We start from the raw sequence: 20,537 nt of genomic DNA on the forward strand, positions 1-20,537 counted from the left end.
TTATTTAATCTCAATATGTTGGCTTTGCTGCTGAGGAAGGCATTTATTGTCCATAATTAGTTGTCCCTTGAGCAGGTGGTGGTGAGCTGTCTTCCTGAACTGCTGCACTTTGTGCAGAGGAGAAGCTCCCAGGCTGGTACTGGCTAATGAGCTCCAGGATATTGACCTAATGATAATGAAGGAATGACAATACACGGCCAAGTCAGGCTGCTAATGGCATTCCTATAACACTGTTAACTTCAAGAGCTCCCTCTACACCGTCCCCATCAAACACTCCCAGGACAGGTACAGCACGGGGTTAGATACAGAGTAAAGCTCCCTCTACACCGTCCCCATCAAACACTCCCAGGACAGGTACAGCACGGGGTTAGATACAGAGTAAAGCTCCCTCTACACTGTCCCCATCAAACACTCCCAGGACAGGTACAGCACGGGGTTAGATACAGAGTAAAGCTCCCTCTACACCGTCCCCATCAAACACTCCCAGGACAGGTACAGCACGGGGTTAGATACAGAGTAAAGCTCCCTCTACACTGTCCCCATCAAACACTCCCAGGACAGGTACAGCACGGGGTTAGATACAGAGTAAAGCTCCCTCTACACTGTCCCCATCAAACACTCCCAGGACAGGTACAGCACGGGGTTAGATACAGAGTAAAGCTCCCTCTACACTGTCCACATCAAACACTCCCAGGGCAGGTACAGAATGGGGTTAGATACAGAGTAAAGCTCCCTCTACACTGTCCCCATCAAACACTCACAGGACAGGTACAGCACGGGGTTAGATACAGAGTAAAGCTTCCTCTACACTGTCCCCATCAAACACTCCCAGGACAGGTACAGCACAGGGTTAGATACAGAGTAAAGCTCCCTCTACACTGTCCACATCAAACACTCCCAGGGCAGGTACAGAATGGGGTTAGATACAGAGTAAAGCTCCCTCTACAATGTCCACATCAAACACTCCCAGGGCAGGTACAGAATGGGGTTAGATACAGAGTAAAGCTCCCTCTACAATGTCTCCATCAAACACTCCCAGGGCAGGTACAGCATGGGGTTAGATACAGAGTAAAGCTCCCTCTACACTGTCCCCATCAAACACTCTTAGGACAGGTACAGCACGGGGTTAGATACAGAGTAAAACTTTCTGCCCTGGTATCTGGATGTTGACTGTTGCCATCTGTGCACATGGACTATGAAATTGATTGTTTGCACTTGACACTAGACTATCAGGTTGGCATCCAATTCCTTATGATGTAACATTGAGAATCATGACCAGATTCCAGTAGTGTGCTCCCTGTTAAGCAAGTTGGGTGGGAGAGTGTGCAGTTGTGGCTTCTGAAAGGTCTAAAAAAAATTGCATTTCTATAGCCCCTTTCCTGATCTCAGGATATCCCAAAGTACTTTAGATGAAAGTGTAGTTACTATTGTAATGTAGGAAATGCAACAGCCGATTTGTGCACAGCAACAGCATTATAACAATGACCGGATAATCTGTTTCTAGCAATATTGATTGGGAGATAAAGATGCCCGAGACACCAGAGAGAACTGGCCAGCTCTTCTTCAAAATAGCACCACTTTTGTTTCATGGGGGCCTAAGAGTTTAACATGTGATGTGAAAGGTAGCTCAGCACTCCTTTAGTAATGCACTTGAATGTCATCCTTGACTTTTGGGTTCAAGTTTCTAAGTAAAATGGGGCTCAAAGCTGTGACTTTCTGTTTCAGGGGGTGAGGGTGCTGCCCACTGAACCACGACTGAGGCCCAGAGTTGAAGTGTTTGGGTCCTTGGTGGTGGTTTTGGGTGGGGGGGGGCGCAATTTTTTTTTTCCACTTTCACATAAGACTTCATAGGGGACTGGAGCCCTTGAGACTAAGAAAACTGGATGAAGGTGAGATGTCAGCATTGGTCACCAGCCACCAACTCCATCATCAGTGGAGCGGTCAGTGGTACACTGGGATCATCCAACTGGCAATGGACACTGAAGGCACTGGTGTCCTTCAGCACCAACGCACATTGTAGCAGAGAAGGGATAGAGGTGAATCATTGACAGGATCTGGCTCGGAAGAGCCAAAGACTGTGAGGACTCGAGGCATGAGTCCAGTATCAGAAGATCTTTCCAACTCCGGCCAGTTGTTGGTTTTATAACAGTTCGAATATTTGCAGATAGAAATTTTTAAATACCAAATTGTCACCAGTGTTTGAGTTGGAGCTTTGGCTCCGTTCAAAAATCTCGAGGCTACCTTAAAACATCCTTTCCCAGTCTCATAATCCAAACTGCTTGCCTCTGGGAGGAGTTCAACACAGTTCCCACCTCCTCCTGCAAAAATCGCCAATTGTTGTGGAGGTCCATCAGGGGGGGTCCGGCTAATGGCAGAGAGGGTGACCAATAGGGGTCGGGCATCATATTTAAAGCTACGGAGCCGAGCTCTCTAAAGTTTCTTTTGTAAAAGTTTCATGTGAGTTGGAGACTGCAGCCTTACTTTTTCTTTTTTAAGACCCAAAAAAAAAAATCCTGCTCGTGTGAGCATCCCCAAGAGCCACAACTGAGAGAGAGAGGGGGCATTTAGTGCAGTCGGATGATTGGCACTGTTTTATTTTATTAAACCTTTCGACAAACAAAACTCGGTCAACTTTTAATTCAGCAAGAAATTGTGTGAAATAAGTTTTTAAAAAGTTTTTTTTTGGAGTTTCTCAAACGCTGGATACGTACCTGACATTGACAAATCTTAACTGGCAAAACAAGTTTGACAACATCAGAAACTTTTCTCTCCCTCTCCCCCCTCTCTCTCTCTGTCTGTCTGTATGTGTGAGCAGCAGGACTTGTTCTGAATCTCTCTCGGCTTCCCAAAGACGGAAATCGCCATTATTTTTGCCAATCATCCAGCGATAACATAGTTGGGATTTTTGTTTTTGTTTTGAGAGGGGGAGAGAGAGACAGAGAGAGAGAGAGAGTGAGAAGGAAAATGACGGATGATCGAAGTGTATCAGACGTAGCCAGCCCGGGAGGGTCTGAGAGTGACTCGGTTGTGTCTCCAAGTTCTTCTTTTGCTGCTGATGAAGACAAGTCTCAGCTTCAGCCCAGCATCGATGAAGGGAGTGGGAAACGAGAGAACGAGGACGATAAGTTCCCCCTGTGTATCAGAGAGGCTGTGAGTCAAGTCCTGGAGGGCTATGACTGGACATTGGTGCCCATGCCAGTCAGGGTCAACGGATCCTCCAAGAACAAGCCCCATGTGAAAAGACCTATGAACGCCTTTATGGTCTGGGCACAGGCGGCACGGAGAAAGTTAGCAGACCAGTACCCACATCTACACAATGCGGAGCTCAGCAAAACTTTGGGCAAACTCTGGAGGTGAGTTCTTTTGAGTGTTAAAAATGCAACGAAAACCAAATAATTATCCTTTCGCCTCTGTGGGTTTCAGTCCACCTAGTACATTCAACCTCCCTCCCTCCCTTAGTGAGCTGTAAATCAGACCCTTGTTTATTGCCGTGAGATATCAGATGTTTTCTCTGCAAATTGGCTTTTAATCCTGGGTTTGAAGTGTGGGCTTTTCGGCAGCTATATTGTTAGGACTTGCAGAACTTGTCAAAATCATGTTTGGAGACAGTGGCAGGCGGCATCCAAATCTGATATGAACAGTTAGTAAAGTCCCTTTTATCCAGATTTTGCGTCTCTTCACCAGTTACATTTTCTGTTCCTGCATTGAATGCATACCCAGAAAATGTGAACTGCACAATGTTTCCAGCATTTTCTGTGTTTATTTATATCTTTTTTCGGCGACGTTTGTTTGCTACTTTTACAAGTTTCGACTAGTTTGCCATTAACTTAATTACTATTCAATGAAATTAGTTAAATTATGTGAAACAGCTTCAGTTAATTTGAATCACTAGTTTTATGGCAGGAATTACTCCTCCAAATCGTTGATGAAAGTGCTTTTCAACCTCTGAAGATTCTCTCTTCAAATGTTTTTTTTCTATGGATTCCTAATCGGATAAAAATGTATTGAAATGGAGCTGAAGGTTGGGGTAGAATCCCATAGAGGTATTGGATTAGGAGGGTTTGCAATGAGAGGACTTTCTGTTGTGATTTTTCAATCTCCAAACTGTCTGATTTAGGGGAGGAGAAAAAATAAGTTTTCATCAACTTTATCCTAACAGAAAATTAGGGACAAATGAAAGCAGGAAGATAGAAAGATGGATAAAGCGAGTGAGGAGACGAGAGGGAGATGGTTAAAGACTCAGAGAATTGAGCTGCGTGGAGAGAATATTGGGAGGAGGAAGAGAGACTGGGTGAGGAGAAAGATGACCTGTTGGAAAAGAGAGTGAGTTAGACACAGCGAGTGCGAGATGGACTGAGTGAGAGGGAAATGGACAGAGGAATAGATGGGAGAGAGGGAGGAATACTGAAACTTGGGCAAAGAGTGAGATGATTAAAAGAGAGACGGATAGGCAAACAGAGAAGGTGGGAATAAAATGGCTATTGAGAGGAAGGGAAAGAATAGACAAAGCGAAACAAATGGATGAATAATCCAGGTAGATGGACAAAGAGCTAGATGGGCAGTTAAATGACAAAGTGTTTGAGAGAGAGGAGCACACAGGAAAAAGCGATGGGTAGAGAAAAGGTGAAGGAGAGAGTAATAGTGACAATCACAGGGAAATGAAGACGTAGAGAGACAGAGAGAGAGAGGGAGAAGAGTGTAAACAAGAGTGAAGACAACTGGCAGCAGAAGAAATAGTGATCATCACCAATCAGTTCCATTTCTGCATTTGTGAGCTCAAGGGTAATTCGCACAGTGGGATTGATGGTGTCAACACCAAATTATCAAGTGGGCAATGTCCTGAGTAGAGTAAGCTTTGGGGCAGGGGAGATACCAGCTCTGGGGGGTGGGACAGAATTAACATTGTCTAGACAATAAGAGGGTGTGGTTGGGCGGGTTTGACTGGGCCGTTGGAAGCGACCATGAACACACTCGCTGTCCCTCAGCACGGGGAAGGAGAGTGATGCATGTAGCGGGTATTGGGAGGGCTGATTGTCACATCAATGCCAAGGACAGGCCCGCATCTTTGAACTGGGAGTTCCAATTGGGTGACATTGAAGGAGCTGAGCTGCTGGAAGAAGCTAAGAGGACAGTCCGTTTATATAAGCTCCAATGGTGGGAGTTTCTGACAATTGTTGTGTGGTGTATTGTCCATACTGATGGAAAGGAATCAAGTGATCATTAGTGGAGTGATCATGTAACAGTCTATACCCTCTGCTGTTGCCCCCTACATAGTCCTCAGGATGTCGGCAGTGGCTCAATGGGCAACACACTCACTTGTGAAGTTTGAGGGTTTGAGTCCCACCCCAGAGACTTGAGGACAAAAATCCAGACTGACACTCACAGAGCAGCACAGAGGGAATGCTGTGCTGTCTGAGGTGCTGTTTTTTGGAGGGGACATTAAATCAAGACCCTATTTGCCCTCTCAGGTGGACATACATGGTTCCACAGCCTCAATACAAAGAACAGAGGAGTTCTCCCCGCTGTACTGGCCAATAATTATCCCTCAACTAGCAGCTGAAGCAGATACATTTATCTCATTGCTGTTTCTGGGAACTTGATGTGTGAAAATACGTTTCCTACATTCCAACAGTGACTACACTTCAAAAACAATTCATTAGCTGTAAGGAACCATGGAAGGTGCTATAAAAATGCAAATTCTCTCCTTTTTTATTTATATCACAATTAGAAGGAATAAAACAGAAGCCAGAAATAAAAGATAGCAGTAATTCAGCAGAAGCTTTAACGTGTTCCAGTTCAAGTGCTGGCTTTGTATTCGAGACCTGAAACTGGTTTCTCTCTCCTCTCACGCTGATGTGGATCTGCTGTGTATCTCCTCCACTTTCACCCAATCGATTATTCCGTCACTGTCCTGCCAGCCTCTCACATTCCACCCTCTGTAAACTCCAGCTTATCCAGGGTTCCACTGCCATATCCTAACTTGTACTGTCCCATTCACCTACCACCCTTATGTTCGCTGGCTTGCATGGGCTCCCGGTCAAGCAACACTTAAATTTTAAGATCCTCATCCTAATTTTCAAATCCTTCCATGGCCTCCCCCCTCCCCGCTAGGTCTACCATCTCCTCCAGGTCCCACAACCCTCCAAAATCTCTGCGCTACTCCAATTCCAACCTCTTTGAGCATCCCTGATTTCCTTCACTCCACCATTGGTGCCCGTGCCTTCAGGCACCTGGGGCTAGAGCTCTAGAATTCTGTCCGTAAATCTCATCACCTCTCTGTCTTCCCGTAAGATGCTCCTTTTGGTCACCTGTCCTAATATCTCATGCAGTTCATGTGGCTCGGTGTCAAACTTTGTTTGATAATCACTCCTCTGAAGCACCTTGGGATGTTCCCACCCTCCCTATCGCGAGTGGCCCATGGCCAGCCAACAAACAGACACCCTCACATTACCCCCTCTCACCAAATCGCCAGTGACACTCATAGCATGGTTGGGAAAAGAGGTGGGGGTGAGAAGGGAAGTGGGACAGGGGTCTTCCTCTGGTAGAGCGATACATTGCCAGAGAGTTGACTATTGCAAGACCTCACCCAACCACTGTGTGACCCACCTACTCACAGCTGGGCAAGACAGCAGTGTTGGCAAGTGCAGGGAGCGGAGCTACGGGCAGGATGCCCGCTCAGGGAGCGGAGCTACGGGCAGGATGCCCGCTCAGGGAGGGGGGTACGGGCAGGATGCCCGCTCAGGGAGCGGAGCTACGGGCAGGATGCCCGCTCAGGGAGGGGGGTACGGGCAGGATGCCCACTCAGGGAGGGGGGTATGGGCAGGATGCCCACTCATGGAGGGGGGTACAGGCAGGATGCCCACTCAGGGAGGGGGGTACGGGCAGGATGCCCACTCATGGAGGGGGGTACAGGCAGGATGCCCACTCATGGAGGGGGGTACAGGCAGGATGCCCACTCAGGGAGGGGGGTACAGGCAGGATGCCCACTCATGGAGGGGGGTACAGGCAGGATGTCCACTCAGGGAGGGGGGTACGGGCAGGATGCCCACTCAGGGAGGGGGGTACAGGCAGGATGCCCACTCAGGGAGGGGGGGTACGGGCAGGATGCTAGCTCAGGGAGGGGGGTACAGGCAGGATGCCCACTCAGGAAGGGGGGTACGGGCAGGATGCCCACTCAGGGAGGGGGGTACGGGCAGGATGCCCACTCAGGGAGGGGGGTACGGGCAGGGTTCCTTCTCCGCTTCCTGGCTCAAGGTGAAAACAACAGTAGTGAAAAAATTAGCATGGGCTGGTCAGGTTGGAATCCGAACTACTCACCAGTGAAATTAAACTGACTTTTCAAAAATAAACTATAGGCTATTTATAAGAAGGAGAGTAACTGGCATCCGGCAGTGAGCTGGAGACAGAAATCCGAGTCTGGGCTGTGCTGACGTTGCCTAAAACCTTTCGCGGTTGCTGATGCCATTGAGTGGCCCTGGGGATTGAATTATTGCCTTGTAACTCGTGGCTAAGGGTGTGCCATGTGTACGCAATGAGATAAGTGTGGCACGGAAGAGAGTTTGGGGAAGGGGGGGGATGGGGGGAGGGAGAGAGGGTTTCCACTCACATCAATCCAGCTCCGAAAATTCATTCCCAGCCTCTTCCTTTTGGGAATTGCATTTGGAATTGGGAACGGGATTGATTTGACTGGTAGCGAGGGGAGGCTGGGTGGGTGGATTTGCCTCAGTGCAGCATGTTGGTGCAGTATAATCTGTAGCCAGATCCAGCTTTGGCAAAGATTCTTTTCTCATCTATAGTCAAGGGGATTCTTATCAGCAATTCTACAGGATCCAATTCTGCCTGGTATTCCCTCACAGCTGTAAGTGAATCAAAGAGGAGGCTTATGTCGCCTCCAGACTCAACCATCCCAATATGGCCCTGGTCAGCCTCCCCCTTCCACCCTTCATAAACCTCAGCACATTCGAAATTCCTTTGCCCTGTATCCTAACTCACACCAACTCCTTGTCATCTGCCACCTGTGCTCACCGATCTACATCGGCTCCCAGTCAAGCACCATTTTGATTTTAAAATTCTCATCCATGGTTTTGATTCCTCCATTGCCTCACCCCTCCCTATCTCCTCCTCACCCCTCCCTATCTCCTCCTCACCCCTCCCTATCTCCTCCTCACCCCTCCCTATCTCCGGAATCTCTTCCAGCCCCACAACCCTCTGTGCTCTTCCAATTCTGGTCTCTTCCGCATCTCCAATTTTCTTCCCTTTGTCAATGGCGGCCGTGCGTTCAGCTGCTTGGGCCCTAAACTCTGGAATTCTCTCCCTAAATCTCTTCACCTCTCTACCTCCCTCCTCCTTTAAAACACTCCTTAAAACCTACTCTTTGACCAAGCCTTTGGTCATCTGTCCTGAGACCTCCTTATGTGGCTCACCAGTCAGTATTGTCAGATTACCCTGCAGTGAAGCACCATGGGATGTTTCACTGTGCTAAAGGCCCTATATAAATGAAATTTGTTGCTGATGTGTTTCCGATTCACCCGAGTGAGCCTCAGAGGGGTTTGCGCGTTTCAGTGTTGCAGTCGCTGGTAACGGTGCCACCATGTCTCAGCCTTGCGTACTTGCTGAGCACTTCACCACCCCAACCCCCCCCACCTCCCCCCACCCCACCCCGACTGGTGTGGGCGCCTGCCTTGCCCATGGGTCATGGGATCAGTGGATGAATTTACCAGCTCAGCCCCACATTGGGTGGGTCTGTAAACCAGGAGTCAGCAGTGTGCTGAGGCCAGGCCGTTACTCCATCTCCATTGCTTAATGCAAGCCTGCGGTTAAAAGTGGCGTGAACTCCATTAGCTCCATGAATCCACGGTTGCAGGGGTGCAGGGTACATAGTGACTAACCCCCCCTAGCCTTCAATCTGTGTGTTTGCTGTGTTGTCTTTGGATGATAGGTAGCCGCTTGTCTACCATTTATTATTATTTATTCTCAGGATGTAGGCGTCAATGGCAAGGCCAGTATTTTATTGTTGCCCATCCCTAGTTGCCCCTTGAGAAGGTGATGATGAGCCCTGCACCGTGTAGGGGAAGATACTCCCACAGCGCTGTAAGGCCTGTGCTGAGTGGTCTGTCTGTTTTTATTCTTATCACTTTCTCAAGTGGTTTGACAAAACCAAATCACCACTTTAGAGAGCGCTTAAAGTTAAGATTAGTTGGCGTGGGACTGGAGTCACATATAGGCCAAAGGATGACAGACCGGGCAAGGATGGGCAGGATTTCTCCCCTAAAGGGCATCCAAATTCATGAACTCCCCTTGGTGGGATCTGAACTCACGTTCTCCGCACTTCAAGACCAGTAGCATAACCGCTACACGTCTGTACGTGAGGGTGAGTGAGACGTAGGGACAGTGCCGCCCACCTCAGGCCACCCCGCCCCATTCTAACTTTCAGCGGGCAGTAAAGGGTTAATGGTCGGTGCTTTGTTTATTGCCAGAAAAATTTGGGTTTGTCAGAAACTTGCTACTTTTGCTCAGATTAATTTACGGAGAAGCGGAGTGGAGGAGTGGTGGGATGAGAATTCCCGACTAACTCTGGCGTGAGTTCAGGGTCACAGTTGTGACATCCTCCGCCCCTGCTCCCAGCAACCCCCACCCCCAGCCTCCACACCACCTCTGCAGGCACAGCTTTCAAATAAAACGCTGACATTTTATCTCCCGTCCGTTAATTGTTGTCAGGGGAAGGAATACATCATGTGCGCACGAACACAGCGACACTGAGGCAGTGCCAACTACAATAAAATGCTTCAGAGCTACGAGTCACTTGATCCACACTGGGAGCCGCCCAACTGAACTTGGGGAATCGGGGTCAACGCTCGAGAGGCTGGGGGTGGGGTGGGGTGGGGGGGTCACACGGAGAGTCTATGGGTGTGAATGAGGATTGGGGAGATTGGAGGGAGATAACAGGAAGGGTGAACAGAAGCGGAGATGAGGGGAAATTCCCTGCACTCCTCATGCCGGGCAATGGAAACAGAACAAACTCAATAAATTCAGCCCAGTAGCTTTCACTCTTTATCCCTTTCAGGATGTTTGATACTCCACACCTGCCCTGCTCACATCACACCTAAAGTCAACATTTAAAGTTTATTTTAAAAACGGCTTTACACATTTTTAACATGATCTCCCTTGTCCCCTCTTTCGAATGGGCACCAGCTGCTGTGTTGGCTGTTGTTAGAGGTTCAGACTGCACTTTTACCCCCATCAAACACTCCCAGGACAGGTCCAGCACGGGGTTAGATACAGAGTAAAGCTCCCTCTACACTGTCCCCATCAAACACTCCCAGGACAGGTACAGCACGGGGTTAGATACAGAGTAAAGCTCCCTCTACACTGTCCCCATCAAACACTCCCAGGACAGGTACAGCACGGGGTTAGATACAGAGTAAAGCTCCCTCTACACTGTCCCCATCAAACACTCCCAGGACAGGTACAGCACGGGGTTAGATACAGAGTAAAGCTCCCTCTACACTGTCCCCATCAAACACTCCCAGGACAGGTACAGCACGGGGTTAGATACAGAGTAAAGCTCCCTCTACACTGTCCCCATCAAACACTCACAGGACAGGTACAGCACGGGGTTAGATACAGAGTAAAGCTCCCTCTACACTGTCCCCATCAAACACTCCCAGGACAGGTACAGCACAGGGTTAGATACAGAGTAAAGCTCCCTCTACACTGTCCCCATCAAACACTCCCAGGACAGGTACAGCACGGGGTTAGATACAGAGTAAAGCTCCCTCTACACTGTCCCCATCAAACACTCCCAGGACAGGTACAACACGGGGTTAGATACAGAGTAAAGCTCACTCTCCACTGTCCCCATCAAACAATCCCAGGACAGGTACAGCACGGGGTTAGATACAGAGTAAAGCTCCCTCTACATTGTTGCCGATCCTATATCTCCTAGTGTGTCTTGTTTGATAATGTGCCTGTGAAGCGTTTTGCTACGCCGAATGTGCTGTAGAAAAGGAAATTGTTGATAATTGGCTCCCTGGAGAGTGGATGAGCCTGACCTTTGGTGAGGGAATTGTCCAGTTTAACCCCACTCAACACACCGACCCTCCCTTCAACCCCAAACATCTTGGATTCTGCTTAAGCTGCCAGAGATTTGAGCATTAAATCCAGGTTGATTCTCCCAGTGCGGCACACCTTTGCACTGCACTGTCAGAGGGTCAGTACTGAGGGAGTGCTGCACTGTCAAAGGGTCAGTACTGAGGGAGTGCTGCACTGTCGGAGGGTCAGTACTGAGGGAGTGCTGCACTGTCGGAGGGTCAGTACTGAGGGAGTGCTGCACTGTCAAAGGGTCAGTACTGAGGGAGTGCTGCACTGTCAGAGGGTCAGTACTGAGGGAGTGCTGCACTGTCGGAGGGTCAGTACTGAGGGAGTGCTGCACTGTCGGAGGGTCAGTACTGAGGGAGTGCTGCACTGTCGGAGGGTCAGTACTGAGGGAGTGCTGCACTGTGGGAGGGTCAGTACTGAGGGAGTGCTGCGCTGTGGGAGGGTCAGTACTGAAGGACCGCCGCACTGTCGGAGTGCTGTACTGTTGGAGGGGCAGTTCTGAGGGAGTGCTGCACTGTTGGAGGGTCAGTGCTAAAGGAGTGCTGCACTGTTGGAGGGTCAGTGCTGAAGGAGTGCTGCACTGTCAGAGGGTCAGTACTGAGGGAGTGCTGTGCTGTGGGAGGGTCAGTACTGAGGGACCGCCGCACTGTCGGAGTGCTGTACTGTTGGAGGGTCAGTGCTGAAGGAGTGCTGCACTGTCGGAGGGTCAGTGCTGATGGTACGCTGCATTGTCGGAGGGTCAGTGCTGAGGGTGCGCTGCATTGTCAGATGTTCCGTCTTTTGGATGAGAAGCTAAACTGAGGCCTGACCTGCCCCATCAGGTGGATGTAAAAAGTTCCCAAGGCTCGTTTCAAAGAAGAGTGGGGGAGTTCTCTCCCCAGTTTTTGGAGAATATTCACCCCTCAATCAGCATCACGATCATTATTACATTGCTGCTTGTGGGGTCTTGCTTTGCTTTTTCAGGTTTTTACGACAATAGCAACAAAACTGTCTCGTCGGCAGTAAAGCTCTCTAGGGATTCCTGAAGGGTTGTGAAAGGTGCTATGTAAATGCAAGTTCTCTTCTTGGTTCTTTTATTTCCACCCACACGCGGAGGATTCTCTTCCACATCACACTCTGGGCCCTTGGATGTGGAGAATCAGGGATTCCTGATGTTAGGGAGTCATAGTCATACCCCTATCGCACCACCCCACCCCAAACCTAAGGAGGGGGTAAGAACTGTGCAACCACGAAACCCAAACACTTCCCAAGCCTTCATGAGGAACAGGAGTTAGACTCGTGGCTGTGCATCGCTCTGGACCATTCTGGGAGATCTCATAGAATGATGCCGCTCAGAGGGTGGCCATTCGGCCCATCATGCCTCTGCTGGCTCTTTGAAAAAACTGCACAAGTACTCCCACCTGCTGCCCTTTCCCCACGTCTCTGCAAATGTTTCCTCTTCAAGTCCTACTTCACTGAACAAGATGTTCAAACAAGTTGGGATTCAGTTTCAGATAGGTGCACACCCGATGGGCTGAATGGCCACCTTCTGCTCTGTACTATTCTGCAATTTTTACAATTGCCTTTGAAAGTCCTAGCACAGGGAAGAAAATCTGAAGCTCTTGAGTGTGAGCGAGCTGACCAGCCTGTGGTATGAGTCAGTGTTTGTGGTGCATTAAGTTGTGATGAGTTTTGCACTCAGTCTTTGGAGCAGAAAGCTGCAGAGAGGCTTACCATCTCCCTCAGGGCCAACAGACCTCCTACTGTACAGGGAGCAGGCGGGAGTTTTTTTTATTCTTTCACGGGATGTGGGCATCGTTGGCTAGGCCAGCATTTTTTGCCCAACCCTAATTGCCCTTGAGAAGGTGGTGGTGAGCTGCCTTCTTGAACCGCTGCAGTCCATATGGTGTAGGTACTCCCACAGCGCTGTTAGGGATGGAGTTCCAGGATTTTGACCCAACGACAGTGAAGGAATGGCCGATATATTTCCAAGTCAGGATGGTGAGTGGCTTGGAGGGGAACTTCCAGGTGGTGGTGTTCCCATCTATCTGCTGCCCTTGTCCTTCTAGATGGTAGTGGTCATGGGTTTGGAAGGTGCTGTCGAAGGAGCCTTGGTGAATTCCTGCAGTGCATCTTGTAGATGGTACACACTGCTGCTACTGTGCGTCGGTGGAGGGAGTGAACGTTTGTGGATGGGGTGCCAATCAAGCGGCTGGACGGTGTCAAGCTTCTTGAGTGTTGTTGAAGCTGCACTCATCCAGGCAAGTGTGGAGTATTCCATCATACTCCTAACTTGTGCCTTGTAGATAATGGACAGGCTTTGGGGAGTCAGGAGGTGAGTTACTCGCTGCAGAATTCCCAGCCTCTGACCTGCTCTTGTAGCCACAGTATTTATATGGCTGGTCCAGTTCAGTTTCTGGTCAATGGTAACCCCCAGGATATTGATAGTGGGGGATTCAACGATGTTTATGCCATTGAATGTCAAGGGACGATGGTTAGACTGTCTCTTGTTGGAGATGCAGAAACTCCTAAGCTTTAATTCCACAACTTGAGATGGGTGTGATTCCTCTTCCTTCTGCTTTAGTTAAGTCGGCATCAAAGAGTAACATCTGCATTTCGCCTACATCTATATGGTTAGCAATATGTGTTTCCTTATTTCTTCACAGAGGTAGTCACTGCCATTGACCGCAGAAGTAGAAATAGCGCGGAAATTAAAAAATTAGCTCACTGTAGGAAGCTCTGAAGCCTGTTAGTATCATGGAACTGTAGAAACGTACAGCATGGAAGAAGGCCATTTGGCCTAATGTGTCCATGCTGGCTCTTTGAAAGAGCAGTCATGCTTAGTCCTGGCTTCCCCACTTTTCGTCTGTGACCCTAAAAGTTCCTCGAGCACCTGTCAACTCCCATTTCGAGTTATTTATCGAATCAGCTCCTGCCTCCTTTTCAGGTCGATCACATCAGTTCCTGACAAGTACCCGAGTGAAAATGTTTTGCCCCATTTTCCCTTCTTGATCTTTTACCAATGGTTTTTAAATCTCCGACCTCCAGCTATTGACCCGCTCACCAGAGGGTATCGTTTTTGTCTCTTTACTCCATCAAAACCTCTCATCTTGAAAACCTTGATTAAGTCACCTCTTAACCGCCTCCATTCTGAGGGGAACAGTCTGAACTTTTCCAACTCCTCCTCATAAAACCGAAGCCTCTCTTCCCTGAGAACATCCTGGTAAATCTCCTCTCTAATACCATTGCATCTTTCCTGAAGTGGGGTTTCTATCTGAGGCCTAGCCAGTGATCATAAAGTTCCAACATGATCATCTTTTTTCAGAAGCATCTTGTAATCTTGTTAGATTACATTAGATTAGATCTTGTTGAAAGAAAGAGTTTGCATTTCTATAGCACCAATCGTATAGGACACTAGTTAGGCCTCACCTGGAGTACTGCATCCAGTTCTGGGCACCATACTTAAGGAAGGATGTGAAGGCACTGGAGGGAGTACAGAGGAGATTCACAATGATTCAAGGAATAAAGATCTGTAGCTATGAGGATAGATTGGAGAGGTTGGGACTGTTTTCCTTGGAGAAAAGAAGGCTGAGATAAGACTTGATAGAGGTATTCAAGATCCTGAGGGGTAGGGGCAGGGAAAATAGTGAGAAACTGTTCCCACTCAAGAGAACATCAAGAACTAGAGGGCACAGATTCAAAATAATTGGCAGAAGGAGTAAATGTGATGTGAGGAAAAAGTTTTGCTCCCAGAGGGTGTTTGGAGTCTGGAACAAACTTCCTGAGAGGGTGGTGGGGGCAGGTTCGATCGAGGTATTCCAAAGGGAATTGGATTGCTACCTGAAAAGGGAGAATGTGCCAGGTTATGGCCTAAGGCAGGGGAGTGGAATTTCAGTGCAGACTCAATGGGCCGAATGGCCTCCTTCTGCGCTATAAAGATTCTGTGATACTGTGTTACACCACCTCACGACATCCCAAAGTGTTTTATAGCCAATAGAATACTTTTGAAATATAATCTCGGTTATACTGCATGTCCTAACGACTCTGAGATTCCTGGTGTTCTCCCCTCTCCTGTTTTACTTTTGGTGGCAAAGGTTACATTCACCTCCACCCAACACTCCAGAACTTTCTCTCTCTCATCTGCAGTTCCTCACACTCTCTTTACATCCCTTCAAAATCCTTCTCAAAACTGTTCTCAGTTTCAGTCAGCACCATGAGCTCTTCCCCTGCTCCCTTAGGTATCTAGTTTTCCTGCATGTGGTCTGTCTGGGTCTTTACCATGCTGGACCTCATAAAAATATAAATTGTTGATAATCTGACCACTGTATGTGATTGCTGTTATTAGTAAAGATCTAAATAGCAGTGTACAGATATCTCCCTGAGAGAGAGTGAGAGAGATGGAGAGGCACCAGTCAGTGTACAGATATCTCCCTGAGGGGAAGGGACTGAGAGACACCAGTCAGTGTACAGATATCTCCCTGAGAGAGAGGAACTGAGAGACACCAGTCAGTGTACAGATATCTCCCTGAGAGAGAGGGACTGAGAGACACCAGTCAGTGTACAGATATCTCCTGAAGCTTGGCTATATTCAAAGCTTTAATGTGGTTAGTTTAAATGTGTGTAAGTAATCCTGAGCTGCCTGATAAGCCTGGGCTAGGAGGATGTCTCAAAGCACTTTACAACCAATGAAATACTTTTTGAAGTGTAATCACTGTTGTAATGTAGGAAATGCAGCAGCCATTTGTGCACAGCAAGATCGCACAAGCAGCATTGAGATAATGACCAGATAAGCTGTTGGCCCAGGATACTGTGGGGAAACTCCCCTACCCTTCTCCGAAATAATGCCATGGGCCCAACAGGGTGTTGTGTGAAATGAGTTTGATGATCTTGCAGCTGTTTCTAATTGCTGTACATCACACAAGTGAGTGCACTGTACCTGGAACCCCACTCCCGGAAACCAAGAACTGTGAATGTACTCGAAAGAGTTACAATCTGTGACTGTTGATAACTCGAAAGAGTTACCTGGAACCTGTCCCTGCAGACCAGTGGACAGAGAGGAGCTGAGCAGCATCATTAGGGTAGACTATCATGGAATCATAGAAAGAGGCCATTCAGCCCTGTGTGTCTGTGCTGGCTCTTTGAAAGAGCTATCCAATTAGACACATTCCCCTGCCCTTTCCCTGTAGCCTTGCAAATGTTTCCAGTCTTTATCCAGTTCCCTTTTGAAAGTTTATTGAATCTGCTTCCACCATCCTTTCAGACAGCGCCTTCCAGATTACAGCAACTCATTTTAAAAATGTTTCCTCATCTCCCCGTCTGGTTCTTTTGCCAATTACCTTAAATCTGTGTCCCTCTGGTTACCCATACCTCCTGTCACTGGAAACAGTTTCTCCCTATTTACTCCATTCATGATTTTCAATATCTCTATCAAATCTCCCCTTAACCTTCTCTGACCGAAGGAGAATAAACCCCAGATTCTCCATGTAATTAGAGTACATTAAATGAAACCCTTAGTATGTCCTGCATCTGCAAAGGCAGCTAATACGGGAGGTCAGAGCATACGGTGAATGTTCCGCTTAAAAGGGAATTGGATAAATATTTGGGCTATGGGGAAAAGAGGAGAGTGGGGCTAATTGGATAATACTATTAAAGAGCTAACATGGGCATGATGGGCCAAATAGCCTCCTAATGTGCTGTCTCACTCTCTGATCGCATGAACTCAAGTTGGGAAGAGTTTCAAACCTGCGGGATTATTTTGCTTTGCTGCAGGTTACTGAATGAGAACGACAAGCGGCCGTTTGTGGAGGAGGCGGAGAGACTGCGCTCACAGCACAAGAAGGACCATCCCGACTACAAGTACCAGCCCCGGCGACGGAAGAACATGAAGCCCGGCCAGGCTGACGCCGAGGCCCATCCGGAGGACAGCCACATCTCCACGGTGCAGCCCCACTACAAGGCCGTGCCTCAGGACCGTGGCCGCGGGGCAGGAAGCTCCCCGCTCTCGGAGGGGCACGGCGAGCACACAGGTGACCAATCACACCTTTTGGCCCTTCCCCCAAGGCCCGGTCGGTCGCGCTCTGCTCTCCCGCTCCCAATTTCTCCGGTATTCGCAACAGTACTAGAGCTTTCCAAACCCAACTCTGTCAGCACCAGGGGGCGTTCCGAGGACTGAGGCTGACGTTCTTCTCCCCGTGGCCTCTGCTGCTCCATCAGTAGCGTGACCGACATTTAATCTTTTCCCGCTACTGGAGTTATATTCAGCCAGTCAGTCGGTGACCGGGAGCCAGTTAAGGCAAGAGTGAACATCCCCAATGCCCGTTCTTGCTGCCAACCTACCAGCCTCCACCTGACTGCACCCACCCCACACCTCAACCCCTCCAGGGAACTGGTCAATCCTTGTCCACGAGTACTAGTAAGGGAAGGATGGAGGAACTCACTGGAGCTGTCCCCTTCGACTTCACCAAGGGTTGAAGTGCCAGGAAATGCCCCCCACCAATTCCACTACAACAACAACTTGCATTACTTTGGAGCCTTCAACATGGAAGCTCTCGAGATGCATCAGTGGAAAAATTAGGTGGTTTGTCAAAGGGAGAGTTGGTGGAATTTTCAGGAACTTGCCAACATTTATTCCATGATTGAAGGATTAAAGTGCCAATTTAACGTTGGTCTCTTTACTGAAACTCTGTTGAGCTCTCCCTAATGTGGTTCCTTATCTTCATAAAGCTCCATATAGTCCAATCGGAGAACATTCGACCCACCCCCCTCACTCCATTCTGGAACTTTCTGCCTTGATTTCTCTGCTCTATCCTCATACCATTGATCTTCAGTTTTTTTTTTGTGGGCGTCGCTGGCTAGGCCAGCATTTATCACCCATCCCTAGTTGCCCTTGTTCAGAGGGCATTTTAAGAGTCAACCACATTGCTGTGGGTCTGGAGTCACATGTAGGCCAGACCAGGTAAAGACGGCAGATTTCCCTCCCCTAAAGGACATTAGTGAACCAGATGGGTTTTGAAAACAATCGGCAATGGTTTCATGGTCATCATTAGACTTTTAATTCCAGATTTTTATTGAATTCAAATTACACCATCTGCTGTGGTGGGATTCGAACCTGGGTCCCCAGAGCATTACCCTGGGTCTCTGGAATACTGGTCCAGTGACAATATCACTGCCACCGCCTCCCCATAATGTTTATTAAATTCCCTCTCAAATACGGCTAATTTTCCTGATACTAAGAATTAAGTGACGCCTCCCTTTCTGCCTCAGCAACCAGTCCATTTTGCTGTTACTTACCCTTTCAGAATGCAGAACACCAATATCCGGTCTCCTTTAACTGTTTCTGAATACAGCACTGGTTGTTTTTAACTATATATTCTAATCTTTGCTAGGATCCCAGTGAATCCACATTGCACCTTTTCTGTGGGCTCCAATATCCTTCACATAAATGCGTTGGCCAAAGATGCAGACTTGTGTGTTTATCCAGCTGTGCGCATTAACCAGGATGTCGCACAGACTCACCGCCCTCTTTTCTTTCTTTAGTCTCTGGTGGGATGTGGGCATCACTGGCCAGGCCAGCATTGGATGTCCGTCCTTAGCTGCCCTTGAACTGAGTGGCTTGCTACCACACTCAGCCACATGGCTGTGGGTCTGGAGTCACATGTAGGCCAGACCGGGTAAGGACGGCAGATTTCCTTACCTAGTGAACCAGACAGGTTTTTACAACAAGCGATGATAGTTTCATGCTCACCATTCCTGAGACGAGCCTTAAGTTCCAGGTTTATTAATTAAGTTTAAATTCCACCAGCTGCCGTGGTGGGATTTGGCCCTGCTCTTCCCCCCCCCACCCCCACTCCCCACCAAGAGCAATAACCTGGGCCTCTGGGTTACTAGTCCAGCGACATTACCGCTACACCACCATTTAACCCAGACTTTTGCACGTGTATATCAAACTATTTCTTGTTTTGAAGAACTGTGTATGTGCTTTTGTGATGAGTGTACCTGTACACCTAGATCTCTTGTTCCTCCACACCAATGAAAACTGAACCCTGTATTTCTGTCTTTCATTCCTATAGATGCAGAGCTTTGAATTTATTTCACTATTTATGGTTGCTTTAATCTGTGAAGCGTCTTGGAGTGCCTATGTTGAAGATGCCATATAAGTGCAGGTTGTTGTTCAACTGCATTTGCCACGTATTTGCCCACTTGTGCACACCCCACTGCAGTTCCTTCCCCCATTCTTCCTCAGCTGACTTGGTATCGTTGACAAACTTGATGTTATTCCCTCTGTGCTGGCATCTGAAAGTTCGTTCTTGTCTTTTTATTCTCTCTTGTATAGGCCAGAACCACGGCCCTCCGACTCCCCCCACCACCCCCAAGACAGAGATACAGCCTGGAAAAGCAGAGGGGAAACGGGAGGGGCGCCCACTAGTGGAAGGAGGGAAGCCGCACATCGATTTCGGCAACATGGACATTGGCGACCTCAGCCATGACGTCATGTCCAACATGGAAACCTTTGATGTCCATGAGTTTGACCAGTACTTGCCCCCTAATGGGCACCCTGGCCACGGGCAAACCTTAGGAGGTGGGACGTACGTTGGAAATTATGGGCTGGGGGGCACGCTGGCCGGGTCGGGCGGACATTCTTCGTGGATCGCCAAGCAACACGGCGGGAGTTCATCATCCTCTGCCTCAGCAACTGGTCCATCGGAGTCCAAAGCTCAGATCAAGACGGAGCAAGCTCACCCAAGTCATTACACTGACCAACAGCACTCCTCTGCTCAGATCACCTACACCTCCCTCAGCCTCCCTCACTATGGGTCGGCATTCCCAAGCATCACCAGGTCCCAGTTCGACTACCCTGACCACCAGCCTTCGGGATCTTACTACAGCCCCTCTGGCCAGGCCTCTGGACTCTACACAGCCTTCTCCTACATGGGAGCCTCTCAGCGCCCGCTCTACACATCTATCAGTGACCCATCCTCAGTGCCTCAGTCTCGCAGCCCCACCCATTGGGAGCAACCAGTCTACACGACACTCACACGACCATAGGACCCCCACCCTCTCTCTTGCCAAGTTGAGGACCAAATGGGACTTGGTTTTTTTATTTTAAAAACCAAAAGAAATCACGAAAAACAATCTACACGCACGGTTCTAAAGATCGACCCTGTTAACGAGCACCTCAAATATTCCCATTGTCAGGGTCGAACTGAAGTTTCTCGCCTGCCGGCTAAGACAGCGAGGGACAAAGCAAAAAAAAAAAAATCACGACAGACCTGGTCCAAGCAGTTGAGCGAAGATACTGGCACTAGACAAGAAACTCAAACTGATCCCGCTGCCTCCCCTGCCCACCTACGCAGCGAGGTTATGCCCCCCGTTATGAAGTGACGCGAAACAATAAACCAAGCTTCTGGAAAAAGAAAACTCTCTGTAAATCTCTCGTGCGTACAGCGCTGCCGCTAATGCTG

At 48.7% G+C, this 20,537-nt stretch overlaps 1 protein-coding gene across 1 annotated transcript in view; it reads left to right on the forward strand.

Moving 5' to 3' along the window:
* The first annotated feature begins 2,508 nt into the window (after positions 1-2,508).
* sox10 (SRY-box transcription factor 10) overlaps positions 2,509-20,537 on the forward strand; it is an 18,405-nt gene continuing 376 nt past the window's right edge. The window contains exons 1-3 of the mRNA XM_078531786.1: positions 2,509-3,353; positions 16,846-17,102; positions 19,409-20,537. The exon at positions 19,409-20,537 is cut by the window's right edge and continues 376 nt beyond it. Coding sequence (XP_078387912.1) covers positions 2,965-3,353; positions 16,846-17,102; positions 19,409-20,121 — 1,359 coding nt within the window. The 5' untranslated portion in view covers positions 2,509-2,964 and the 3' untranslated portion in view covers positions 20,122-20,537. The remainder of the gene's footprint in view (positions 3,354-16,845; positions 17,103-19,408) is intronic.

This window comes from Cetorhinus maximus, chromosome 29 (assembly GCF_964194155.1).
Source record: "Cetorhinus maximus chromosome 29, sCetMax3.hap1.1, whole genome shotgun sequence".
Taxonomy (NCBI): domain Eukaryota; kingdom Metazoa; phylum Chordata; class Chondrichthyes; order Lamniformes; family Cetorhinidae; genus Cetorhinus; species Cetorhinus maximus.